Source organism: Manacus vitellinus, unplaced genomic scaffold (assembly GCF_001715985.3).
Source record: "Manacus vitellinus isolate BGI_N305 unplaced genomic scaffold, ASM171598v3 scaffold_5_pilon, whole genome shotgun sequence".
NCBI classification, from domain to species: domain Eukaryota; kingdom Metazoa; phylum Chordata; class Aves; order Passeriformes; family Pipridae; genus Manacus; species Manacus vitellinus.
This window is the reverse complement of record NW_021940682.1, coordinates 19,674,324-19,686,915: the sequence shown is the minus strand read 5'-3', so window position 1 is coordinate 19,686,915 and position 12,592 is coordinate 19,674,324. Positions and strand designations below refer to the sequence as shown.

Sequence of the window (12,592 nt, the reverse complement as noted above, 5' to 3'; positions counted from 1 at the left end):
TGCTTTGTAGATTCCCATGTTGTCACATGTAGGTACTTCTTGTATCTTTAAATCAATTTTCTTTATACTGGGGACACTACCACTCCGCATAAAATAGTAAATAAATTAATGTTTCATTTCTAAATTATCGTTTTCCCCCACAATTCTAATTTCAAGTCTGTTCCAAAATCCAACTTAACCAAAGGATCAAATCCTGAAGTTGTTTAAATGCTGCATTTGAGTATCAATATATCTTTTAATTTAGCTTTTTAGAATTTGAACAAGGTCTTAATTTTTAAATTTAAAAGGAACTGCTTTTCCCCATGAATTTTCCCATAAATGTTCTCAGTGTTGCTAACAGAACTAATTAAATGTCACATCAACTTCTCTTCATACCTGGATCTTGCAGATTTGTGGTGCTGACAGGTTTCTTTAGTTCATATCCCAAGAGATACAGAGCAAGGCTGGGAGGACTACACTCAAGAGAGGTGATAAGGAGATTCAGAATATGGATCCTTGTTTCATGGTGGATTTGTGCACGCTTCTTTTCAGGCTCCAGCTCTTGATTAGGGGAGAAAAAAAAAAAAGAAAAAACAGATGAGGTGAATATTGAAGTGAAGAAATCTATTTAACAGAATAATCCTCAGTCTTCAAGTATAATAAAAGAATGTTAAGGATCAGCTCATATTAGCGCAGAGGGATACAAGACCAAAATTCCAAACTGCTATTAATAGAGGTCTAAATAATACATCCAAAACAACATTAAATACTTGTCTTCTGAAAACAGACTTAGTTTGTAGTTTGCTCGTCATACTATGGACATATCTTAACAAGACACTGGTGCTTTTCATTCTGTTAAAGGTCCAATTCTACAGAAAACAACAGAGGAGGAGTGTTTTCTGACCTAAAAGCACTTTCTCCACCTCTTTCAATAATTTCTTTCTGGGCAAAAGACAACAGTTTAAGCCATTTTAAGAAGCCTTTTACATACCTTCCTCTGGATTAATTAGTTCTTCTGCATCTTCATTATCCAAACATTCCACAAACCCAGCCATCAGCTTCTGGCTAATACTCTGTTTTTGACAATGGAAAGATGGAAACAAAGAGAATTTTAAGAGTATTAAAACCAATACTTTTCATATAAGTTGATAGAAGTTCTAGACAAAAATTATACAACCTGGTTAATAAGTAGGAGTTAAGAGTCACAGCTGTTCTAAGCACAGGTTAGCAATTAGCCACAAAACAGAAAAAAAAATCTGTTGTTGTTACATATGCTAAACTATCCGCACAGGTTGAAGACTATAAAATTACAAAATAGTTTCCATATCTCAGAGAATATTGTCCTTTTCCTTCTTGCAAACATTCATGATTTTAGTTTTTTCTATTAATGAAAAAATTGTTTTTCATAGGGCCACAGTAAGAGACTGTTTAGAGGTAAGTAGATATAAGACAAAATACAGTTTTAATATAGTTGATGTAGAAACCTATCTTTTAAAATAACATGATGGAGCACTAGTACTTCTCCATCACTTTCTCTTTCCAGATTCAAAGAAATTCAAGACACTTACCTGATCATGTGTGAAATCACCAACTAGCTTTATCTGGATGTTGGAATTGTCAGAAATACAGCATAAAATCTTGGCACTTTCAAAAGCCAGTTCAGGGTTGCTGTTTCCATGGTAAAGATACCTTTAAAAATACAAGCTTATTGTAATGAAATTGTTGAGAATTTTACTATTTCAAGATGGTATTGCACAGAGGAGAAATTAAACAACATTTAGAACTAAAACATTTACAAATCATATTACATGAGATAACACTAAACCTACAAACAAAATTTCACTGTACGTGAAACAACACTTCTCCATCAGGAGAGAGGAGTATGCTGAGTAGGGATAATAACCCTTCCTGGAATTTTTACCATTCTTTTTAACAAAAATCTACATTAAACACTGCAGGGTAAGTTAAGACAACTGCTCACAAGCTCGTAAAAGAAACATTGAGAAAATACCTTCAGATCACACTGAAATGAGCATCACTGAAGACCAAAATTAGCTAAAATCAACTACTGCATGTACTGAAAATAGGCAAGATAAAATTAAAAGGATCTTAAAAGGGATACTTTTTAAAAACTATTTGTCGACTACTGTTACGGTAAAAAAGAATATAAATTAAAGGCAAAACACATACACAGAAAGAATTCAATATTTTAATGCATTCCTTGTCAGAATATCGCCGCATTTTTATGCACTCAATTCTACTAGTTATCAAACTGTTGCTTTGTCTGCAAAGTTATTACAAAATTAAAAAGTAACAGATGCCAATAAGAATTGGAAATCCTCAAGTTTCACATTTGAAACCAAGTTTCATTACTAGCCTAATACATTTAAAACAGTAACTAATGGACAATACTGTAAAATATGTGGCCAATTGCAACCAAATGAAGCTTAACTTTCCCACTCTATGACAATCGAAGTCTGGGGCAAAATGAAAATTATATGCAAGGGAATCACTGAGTATAACACAGCCAGGAGGAAATCACAGGGGGAGTGGAGGGAGGGAAATTCAGAAAGAAAAACTATAAATACAGATCCCAGTCTTGCAGTAGACAATTGCAGACATACCACTTGTGAAGACATCTCCCTCCCACCAAAAAATAAAAAAAATTCACGAAATGTTCTGTGTAAAGAGAATTGGCTAGTAAAACTAATGAAAGGATCCAGGAACTAAACCCTCCTGTGCCTCCAAAACTCCTCCCTCCTATGTGCTTTTATATCGCACATACCTAGCGATATTCACCACGTGATCGGCCTTTTTAGTGCGAGGATTGATTCCTTGAAGCAGCTGCTCCAGTGGTGTGACAATAAGGGAAAGGTGGCTCTCCCGCAACAGATCCATAAAAATGTTCTCCTTCTGTAGGGTTAAGTTTAGAAGTGCAAGGCAATACTGTACAGCTTTCTCTAAATGCTTCTTCCCTGCAGTGCACAAAGAACATAAGAAATACAAAGGAGCAGTTAAATAGACAACATTCATAAACCTCATTCATCAAGCCTTACAACAAGAAAAAACCTGTCAGTTGTTTACTAGTAGGAAAATTTCCCCCAAACCACAACTTTTACTTACAAGAGAAACAGTATGAAGTTACAGATATGCAACGTCAACTTTAAATCTTACTTATTATACATTTTAACTTCACATCAAAAATAAATTCTAGGCACATACCAGGAAATGGAGCATAAGTATCCAGCTGCTTAACCCCTTCTTCCAGCAAACTAAGGCAAAGTTCCAGCATTGGGGACTCATTCAATAGATGATACATCAAATTGAATCCAGGTGGTTTATATGCTATTATTTCTTCTCCTAAAGACAGAAGGGGTAAAAAAACCCAAACAAACACAAACCTCTATTAGAGAAACCTTCCATTACTCAAACTAGCATAAGCTACACAAGCTAATAGCTCCTGTGGTTGTAAGCAACATCTAAATAGATTAAACATCCTACATACAAAGTCTTCAGAGATTTTCTTACATAGAAGCCATTGAGGTTATTTTAGAAGTTTGGGAAGGGTTGTAATGGCAATTACCATTACTTTTCAATATCTAAAAGGAAGACTTTCCCCAAGTAGATCTGACTTTTGATTCAAATCAATGCTAGTACTGCATACCACACCAGAGCTGAGCTACATTAAATGGTTTTGTAAGACCAAGAAGAAACAGCAAAAAGTTTACATCCCCCCAAACCTGCACAAAGACGAGGGAAAAAGCATTTCCAGGCAAAGAGAAGGTTCACTAAAACACTGATGCTCATAGTGTACACACACTTGGATGTCTGTAGAAACTACTAGCCTAAAACTCAAAGATCTTCATGATATGAAATACAAGACTAATTCTTCTGATTTATCTAGTCTCCTAGTAAACAATGGTGGATAAAAGCAGGAGATCAGTAAGACCCTTTTTCAATATGCAAGTGAGAATGAGAGAACAGTTTCTTTTGGCATCAGCTTAAACAGTCCCCTTCCTCCATTCATTCTGTGTCTGTGCTGCTCTGTCACATGCCAATAAACATGCCACATCACTGCACATACTGAATCCATTCAAAAAATGGATCTAGTCAAAAGCAGATAAACCCATTTCTTCAATATACTGTGTAACCCACAAATAATCGTACAAGCTGACAGACTAGCTGAGGACAGGAACAAGCTAACAGAAATTTACTGAGCCAGTTATGCTACCAAGTACTGTTTGTCAAAGTATGAGGCACAGAGGCCTCTCAGACTGAGATGTGCTCACTAGAGAAGCATGTCTAAAGTCGTTTTCACTTTAGAAGTGGTTCTCACAGCTCTGTACTGCTACAAGTAAATCCATCAGCATAAGGATGGAATTCATGCTAGGAAACTTCGTACTAAGAAAAAAAGTCCGGTCCCCAAATAAGCCTTAAATTTCCTATAATGAGGCAACTGTCATCTACTTTGGCCTTTTAAAGAATAGTTGTCCAGAATTAAATGACTTCAGGTCATAATTATACTGTACTGTCTACTCTGAGTAATTAATATATCAATAATATTAACATGAAAGGATATAGCCAATACAACACTTTTAAATTAACCCTGTGAATAGTGATGATTTGGATACAGACCAAAGAAATTCAGAGGAACAAGGTGTTGTTTAAGTGTCAAATGTTGCTTTTCAACCAAATCAGAACAGAAGGAGTTAGAAGTTATCCTCCTAGTAGAGATAGGGAAGTAGAAAACAGTGTACATGAAGCCCTACTGAATCAGGAACGCAGATCCTGATAGTATGTGGACAGTTCTTGAACATCTTTCTATCTTAAACCCTTGGTCTGGCTTTCCAACAGCTTATTTGCAATATTAAACAAGATCCTAAGATAGAGGCGACAGAGCAAAACAAGTTACAATTCTGTTTGTCAGTGAACAAATGAACAAGTTAACCTTGTAACTCCACATATTGGTCCACAAAGTCTTCAAGTTGAGGTTCATAATCCCGTAGCAATTTGTAAAACACTTCCAGGACTACCTCAGCTACTTCCCACTGCAGAGAATCACAAACCAAAGAGATGACAAAGAATACAACAAGAAAGAGATGACAAAGTATACAACAGGCAGTGCAGTAATGTACTGGATCAGAAGTATGGCCAGTATTTCAGAATTAGACAGTCATGACAACAACACTTAAAAGTCATCATGTCAAATAATCTGAAAGGCCAAGCTTTCTTTTTGAAGTAAACTGGAACACTGAAACAGATTACCTATTTTAGGCTCTATTGTACAATATACATATTAGTATATTAAAACTAGAAGCAATAAGGAGCCCTTACTAGATATACAGCTAAGAAAAGATCATGAATACCCAGCTTCCAGGATACAGTTTGGCACGTCAGAAACATTTTCTGAAGTAACACTGAGAAAAGGACAAATCTGACTTGCAGATTTGGGCATGTAATGTTCAGAAGTCATTAGCCAAATAGTAGAATTGCAGAATCCTGTAGAGCAAATTGAAATTTAGCAATATAAACTTTTTTTTAAAGGATACTTTATACAGGTTCATTTGAAGTATATCCTGATGACCCAGGAGTTGAAAAATCACCTGTTTACAGAATCAAAACACTATGAAGTGCTCTAGGTTACTTTTGCTGCATCAAACTTGCACAGCTTCTCAAACATCTAAGCCAATCAACAGTGCCAAATCATGTTAACTACATCCTAAGAAAAAAAAAATATTTACAAACAAAAATTACCTTTTCAGCAGCTCTCCGGTAAGCTCTGGTGCGGAATCGGAGAAACACTGAATCCCTGAGGAACTGGAGATAGGGATCAAAGCCTGGGGGGCGCAGACCTGCTCCCAGGTTAGCTGGGAATGAACTCTCCACTAGCGTGCTGATGAGTCGACAGAAGGCACGAGTTAAAGGATATTCCTCACATCGGGACTCAATCTCATTCAATTCGACCTTCCCCAGAGGACAGTAAACACAGAAGGAGAAAAAAAAAAAATCACAATTTTGGGGGATGAAGAAACATGTGAGAACAAATAATATAAAAGCATCATCTGTGTATTACTTTATAGTGAATTGCATTTTTGTCTACAGTACACCACAAACAGAGCAAAAGTAACAAAGCATCAGTACTGTTATTTCAGTTCAGCAATACACTTCTATTCATTTCTGAGCTACTAGATGATATGCCTCAACATTTACATACTTTGCTTTTATTTACCACTGTTATTAGAAGCAAAGTGAGCTGCACCAAGATGTAACAAAGTGCATCCAGTTTCGAAAAATAGGAAAATCTTACTAAGAAGTGCTTATGAGGAATTTGAGGGTTTAGATGCTGTTCTGTTACTAAGCTGCAATAGATGCAAAAATGAGAAAAGTTTTCCAGAAATTACAAGCAGGACTGAAAGTAAATTACAAATCAGTGAAACCGCAGCACCTATTAGAAACTTTCCCATGGATTCGCAGCAGAGGCAGCCTCTGCAAGTGTTTCCCAAACTCATATGCAGATGATCAGAGAGGCTGCCTAGCTACAGAGAAACTCTTACCTCAATACCAATTGCTTGTCTCTGGCCTGGACTTCTCACAGTTTGTAGTATCTTCAAAACAGAAAGAGAAATGAAAACAGACAAACAACATATTTTACATAATTCAAGTGCATGTCCATCATTTCTGTTGAGTAAAAGATACTCATTACCTTTTAGATTCTAGAAGAGGTTTTCTAAATCCTCTTAAAAAACAAAAAGCCAAGATCTTTCTGTCTGAAAGGCTGGATTATATGTTTTACACTTGTATACTTCCAGCTTTACATCCTCAAAGATCTGCATCATGTTTATTGTTACATGAAACAAAAGGGCAGAAATACTTTCACATTAATGATTTTTGTTTTACATTGGCTAGGGGAAAGACATTTCCCTCATTATCTCTTACAATAGTATATTTTAAGGAATATCATAAATTAGGAAGCAAAGGTGGTGAGATGTCATTATTATCAAGTTTTCTTATTAGCAATTAAAAATAAACCAGCAGTTGCAGTTCAAACTGGACTGTCTGTTAGGAAACCTGTACTTATGTAAAATGAGAACAGTCAATGAGATCTCTGAGGCATAAGGCAATATGGTAATTTTCAAAATCATTCCAAAGTATTAACTAGGTGAGAAAAATTATATTCAACAATGGTCAAAAGAAAATTTAGGAGGAAATGCAATGCTATTTCAAATACACTACTGACAATTTCAACAAACTGGGATGCTATAGTTCCAAGCACTGAAAATCCTACAATACCTGTGTATATTCCAGAGATTGCCAGAGTGAAGCAGCTATTTCAGGAGATCTTCCAAAAGCAGTAAGGGTTTCTAGTAGCTCTGCTTTCAAAATAGGAGGAATGCTGCACTGCAGAAGTCCCAGAATGACCACTACTGGTGTCCACTGAGGGTGCTCACAAAGAGCCAGGCGAGCATTCTCACTCTACGGAGTCCAACAGAAAATAAAACTGCAGATTATTACTTTGAAGGTTATTCATGTCTTAAAACCTCTAACTCACAGTTCAGTATCAAAGATTCTGCTTTGTACTTGAAGGTACATGAAACATCAGAAGAATGGCAGACAATTTCAAAGCCAACCATTTTAATTAAACAAGAAGCCCAATATAATGACTCACGAGTACTAAAATTGTGCCTGTCCATACATAAAAATTGTGTGGATAATATAAGCTTCTTAAAACAACTAACTTCTTTTTTTAATAGACACACAGACATGGAATCAGTCTTTAAGTACTTACATTCTACATGGTTCCTTCAAGCACTGGTAGAGGGACTTTTATTAATATTTCTATTATATTTTCTCTATATTTCTATTTCTATATATTTCTATGAACTTAAACTGCATTTGGACATTAGCTAGGAACTTACATTAATTTCTTTAGGAACAGGATCATCACTCACGTAAGCTCACTAGAGACTGTAAGATGAACCACTGGACAGGAACAAGCCCCTACCCATGTCAAATGGTAATTCCCTGCATACTTAGAACCAATTTACTTCATCTCATGTTATGGTTTGATGATACCATGAAATACTAGTTTTAAGAGTTCCCTTTTCCCCACACTTATCCAGTGCTGACATTACAGCTCACACACGATCACCCTATTATCATCACCACCAAGGATGATTTTTAAAAAGCCTAATTAGGTTCACTGATCTTGTGTTGTCTTGTGTTTGTGTCAGCAAAACCAAGGCTATCTCACTATATCACAGAATTTTTAGGCTGCAAAGTCTGGTGGGTATGGAAGAGTTGAATTCTACGCTATTCAGAATTACACAGACAATTCACAATACAAAATTATGCACTGCAGTTTTATTCTTCTGAAATCCCCTTCCAGTCAATCCATGGCACATTTTACACTCTTGGTTTGGGGACAATTTAAATCATAACTCCGGATGCAAGTTTCACACTTGATCAGTTTCCTTGCCAAATTTCTACCACTTCCTTTTGAATTCAACTATTACTTTTGCGTTTTCAAACTCATAAACAAATGCAAAGAATTTCCCTACTTCATAGTAATTTATTGTGAATATACTCACTTCTGAAAGACATCCCCATTATCACCACCAGTGTCAAGAAAACAAGAAAATTATTAACACCAGCAACGCAGAAAAAGGTGTCATCTCTTCCTGCTTCACCTGGACTGTGTGTTTGGTCACTACAGTTATTCCCGATGCTTCCCATACTTGTGGAGTTCACTAATCGAATGACAACAACTGCTAGGTAAATTTTCCCTATGTATCCTTCTGCTCAAGGAGAACTCCACAGCTGCATGATGATGACTTGCAAGGAAAAAAAGAATATTACCAACGAAAACCAAATGAAAGGCTACTCACCCAACTGACTATAACAGTGGTCAGCTGTAAAAACGCAATTAATCCATCCTGTTCTTTCTGTGTGATGCCTCGGAGAGGCAGGTGACGATACTGGACACTGTCTGCACTTGGCAAGTCTTTCCTTAAGTGCTCGTGATAAAGCATCAAAGAGTGGAAGAAATGCTCCCAGGAGACAGGACTGCCACCTGCTCCTTGGATGTTTTCCGCTAGAAAAATGACAAACAGGTGACGAGATTTTCTTTCTACCCTTTCACAGGGTGACAAGTAGGGTAGTTAAATTTAAAAGGAAAACTTTCTTTTCTAAAGGAAGAAATAAAGTCCAAAGTAAAGCTATTGTTTCCAGTATTAGTCACTCAGGTTTGGGGATTTTTTGTTTGTAAAAGCTTTCTTTCACTGAGATAGAAAGGTGTGAAAAAACAGCACAAGTAAGTGTTTAGCTTTATGAATTGGAATCTTTGCAGCATTATTTGGATCTTCAAAGTAGGGTTGGTTTTTTTAATAATTTGACCAATGCAAAACGAATGCAAAGCACAGGACTGACCAGCACCTCTTACTTTGAGAAAGTGCTATTCTATTAAATCAAAAAAATTCTAACAGAGCAAAGTGCTTCTGAAAAAAAGCTCAGGAAAGTTACATTGTATATTTTGTAAATATAGTTAACTTTAGGACATTACTCATTTTTTGTTCTATAATAAGCAATATTGATATTCTGCATTTCTTAAGGTGTAAAGACAGTGTTTTTTAAAAAACGCATTGTTTTATTACGTGAATTGCTTGCTAAGGTGCTCAGATATCCAACCACCTAAACGGTCTTTTTTTTCCAGATTACACTTTCAAGTAAAGCCTTCTAATTTCGTCTCTGTACTAACAACGAAATGTTAAAAGTATGAAGCCACAATTCATCTGAAATGAGTCTCTGCATTTTTCGAAAGAACAGGAGTTGAGAAAGAGCTGAAGTGCCACTTTTCTTACCATGACTACTGCCATTGACTTTTAGCAAACTAAAGCAGTAGTGAGCACACTGAGGCCCACTAGCCAGTCCCCGCAGCATTTTCAAGTATGGGATGTAAATTGTGGAAGGAAGTAGATCTCCCATTTGCCTAACAAACTTTGACAACACAACCTAGAACAAATAAAGATCAGTGTTTAAAAAAAAAAAAAAGGTAAATCTGAGTATTTTAGGAAAACATTAGGCAGGAAAAGTCAGAAAACAGATTCTAATGTAATCGGGGCAGGGCAGACAGGTGGAATCACAACTTCAATTAAAAAAAGTTCCTTTATAAGCTGGCCTATTCTGTCTCTCTAAAGGTGAAAACACTTGTTCAAAGAAGAAATAAACAAAACAATTCATGTGATTGGGAAGGATACTAACTCTCCATTTCTGTATTTCCAGTGATAAAATTTACTTCAGCTCACAAATGTTCCACAGCAGTATTACTAACACATCTCACAGTGCAAGAGATATCAGGAAAGAATTCATTATGCTTGTCATATACCTGCACAGTAACCCCCATACACAGTGGTTCCTTCCAGGGTCATATTAGGGTGTATGCAGATTGCACATGGCCCCAGCTCAAGTTGCCTGTATTGTGGGTAGGTCTTGGGGTGTGTCCAATTTGTCTCGTACTAGGTTTTGCCTAATGCTGCACAGTCTTTCAAGAAGCATTGAAGGCTGACAGCACCCCAGATATCTAATAAGTTTTGGAATGTCTACTTCATCTGTTTACATAATTTCTTCATTCTGATTTTAAGTTTTGTCTCTCATGGACTATAATCTTTGGACTTTAAATAAGTACAATATTCTTACGGATTCTTACCCCCGAAAATACTATCAACTGCAGTTAATAAAGATTTTTTTTATAGTAAAGGAATTTAACTTCTCAGTTACATGCAAAAGGTATGTAGAAGTTATCAGATACCAGAGCGGTATCAGAATTATTTAGCAACTGCAACAAATCAGACCTAAACAACATTTTCAAAGAGGTTAGTTAAGACTCTTGTTAAGTTTATTGACAAGCAACAAGAACCATGCCATGCAGAGGAGGACACATGCAGATAAGCCACTGAGAAAAGGTAATATCTTCTTAGAGGCTATCTGTAATAAGGGTACCAAAAACTTTGTTGCTTGGGGTTTTTTGTTACTTTAGTTTCAAGTTACTAGTAATTACTCAAGAAAATCTAAATAACCTGGCGCTGAGGGGGTCGCTGATGAGCTACTCCAAGGTAGGACCCCATGATGGTGGATGTCTGCAAGGGCTCCGATGGACACCAGTATTCATGAGCAAGTTCCAGATTAAAGGGGTCTTTCCTATACAATTCAGCAATCTATCAGAGAAAAGATGATGTTGGAAAAATATCAACTATATGAAGAAAAAACAATTACTTCAACAATAAGCACTGCTTCTAGATTAGCTAAACACATCTGAGAGGCAAAGCATCCCACAGCTGGTGTTTTATTTCTTAAAACTCTCTGAAAACAAGAGCATCTAAATAACAGCATAGGAAAAAGTGACAGAGAAATTCAAAATGCACACATCAGCAAAACTTTAATAACTTTCTAATTATTACAGATTGAATAGTTATAAGAAAATAGCATCATCTCTCTTTAAAGAACCATATCCATACCTTCATACACTGAATTTACAAGTCAGCCAGTACCATGAATAGAAATCGTACCCGTTATCTGAACATACAAATTTCTCAGAGTAAATTTTCACTTCTAGTTCTTCATTTAAGTTCACTATATATCTCTGAGTTGCCTAAGAAAGCATTTCAGTACAAAGTTTCCTGCAAATGTCCTATAACCTTTACCTTTGGAAAAGACAAGTAGTAAAAGTTTTTTAAGTTATTCATGAACAGAAAATAAAAATTGCCCTGTTTAATATGTAAATCTGTTTTCCGATTTTTTTGAAAGTGCAGTTAAGTAACCTTAATAACTAATATTTAAACAAATATGATTATTTTATTTTCATTTTATTTTTTTTCTATTTTCTTTATTTTATTAAAAATATTAAAGAAACAGATCTTTTTTTAAATGTACACTTTTGGTCAAAACTCTACTGAAATTAGGGAATTTGTAATTCCATCAGCCTTGATGGGGTCACATTGCCTAGACTAATCTACAGCAAATACAAAACAGTGTTCCAAAATTCTCATTACAAATATTTCAACATGAGAATTATTTAAACATTTCAATTATTTATCAGAGTGTCAATAGTAAGGTTAACCCCCTAAAACCTTCAATACTGCAGTATTTACTTACTAAACAACAATCAAATGACATTAACATAAGAAAGCAAGGCAGTAAATTAATTCCTTTACAAGAAACGTTATAGAAAAGTGTCTGTATTTAAGGAAAAAAAAAATTTAAAAACTCTAATCCAAAAAGAGGAAGGTCCAGCATCATATGGTATCATTCAGATACAGGTTTTCAGATGAAAAATGAAAGTCACAATTACTATTTGCCACTGTAATTTAAAAGAAAATAGGGCTTACTAGAAGCATTAAATGCTCCAGATCTCTCCGAAGGGAAATAGGTGGATCATTACCCATCTGAATACTCATGTGGATCATGCGAGCATCTTCATCAGCACGGTTTCTCAGCTGTTTCACCTACAGAATTTATGAAGTGAAAAAAACCACTGGTCTAAGAATGAAACAGAACAGAAACAGAACAGAACACTTGTCTATATGGCCTACTAAAAGCTAAGAAAGCCAATGTACTTGCA

General features: G+C 35.7%; 1 protein-coding gene across 2 annotated transcripts in view; it reads right to left on the bottom strand.

Annotated features, from left to right (window-relative positions):
- The window catches only part of NUP205 (nucleoporin 205), a 50,486-nt gene that overhangs the window by 23,147 nt on the left and 14,747 nt on the right, over positions 1 to 12,592 (bottom strand). For both annotated transcript variants that reach the window (XM_029963552.1, XM_018080664.2), the window contains exons 9-21: positions 12,360 to 12,476; positions 11,052 to 11,189; positions 9,837 to 9,987; positions 8,865 to 9,070; positions 7,270 to 7,452; positions 6,534 to 6,584; positions 5,734 to 5,943; positions 4,928 to 5,027; positions 3,202 to 3,339; positions 2,765 to 2,954; positions 1,548 to 1,668; positions 971 to 1,052; positions 376 to 540 (exon numbers count right to left, since the gene is read on the bottom strand). In XM_029963552.1, coding sequence (XP_029819412.1) covers positions 376 to 540; positions 971 to 1,052; positions 1,548 to 1,668; positions 2,765 to 2,954; positions 3,202 to 3,339; positions 4,928 to 5,027; positions 5,734 to 5,943; positions 6,534 to 6,584; positions 7,270 to 7,452; positions 8,865 to 9,070; positions 9,837 to 9,987; positions 11,052 to 11,189; positions 12,360 to 12,476 — 1,852 coding nt within the window. The remainder of the gene's footprint in view (positions 1 to 375; positions 541 to 970; positions 1,053 to 1,547; positions 1,669 to 2,764; positions 2,955 to 3,201; positions 3,340 to 4,927; positions 5,028 to 5,733; positions 5,944 to 6,533; positions 6,585 to 7,269; positions 7,453 to 8,864; positions 9,071 to 9,836; positions 9,988 to 11,051; positions 11,190 to 12,359; positions 12,477 to 12,592) is intronic.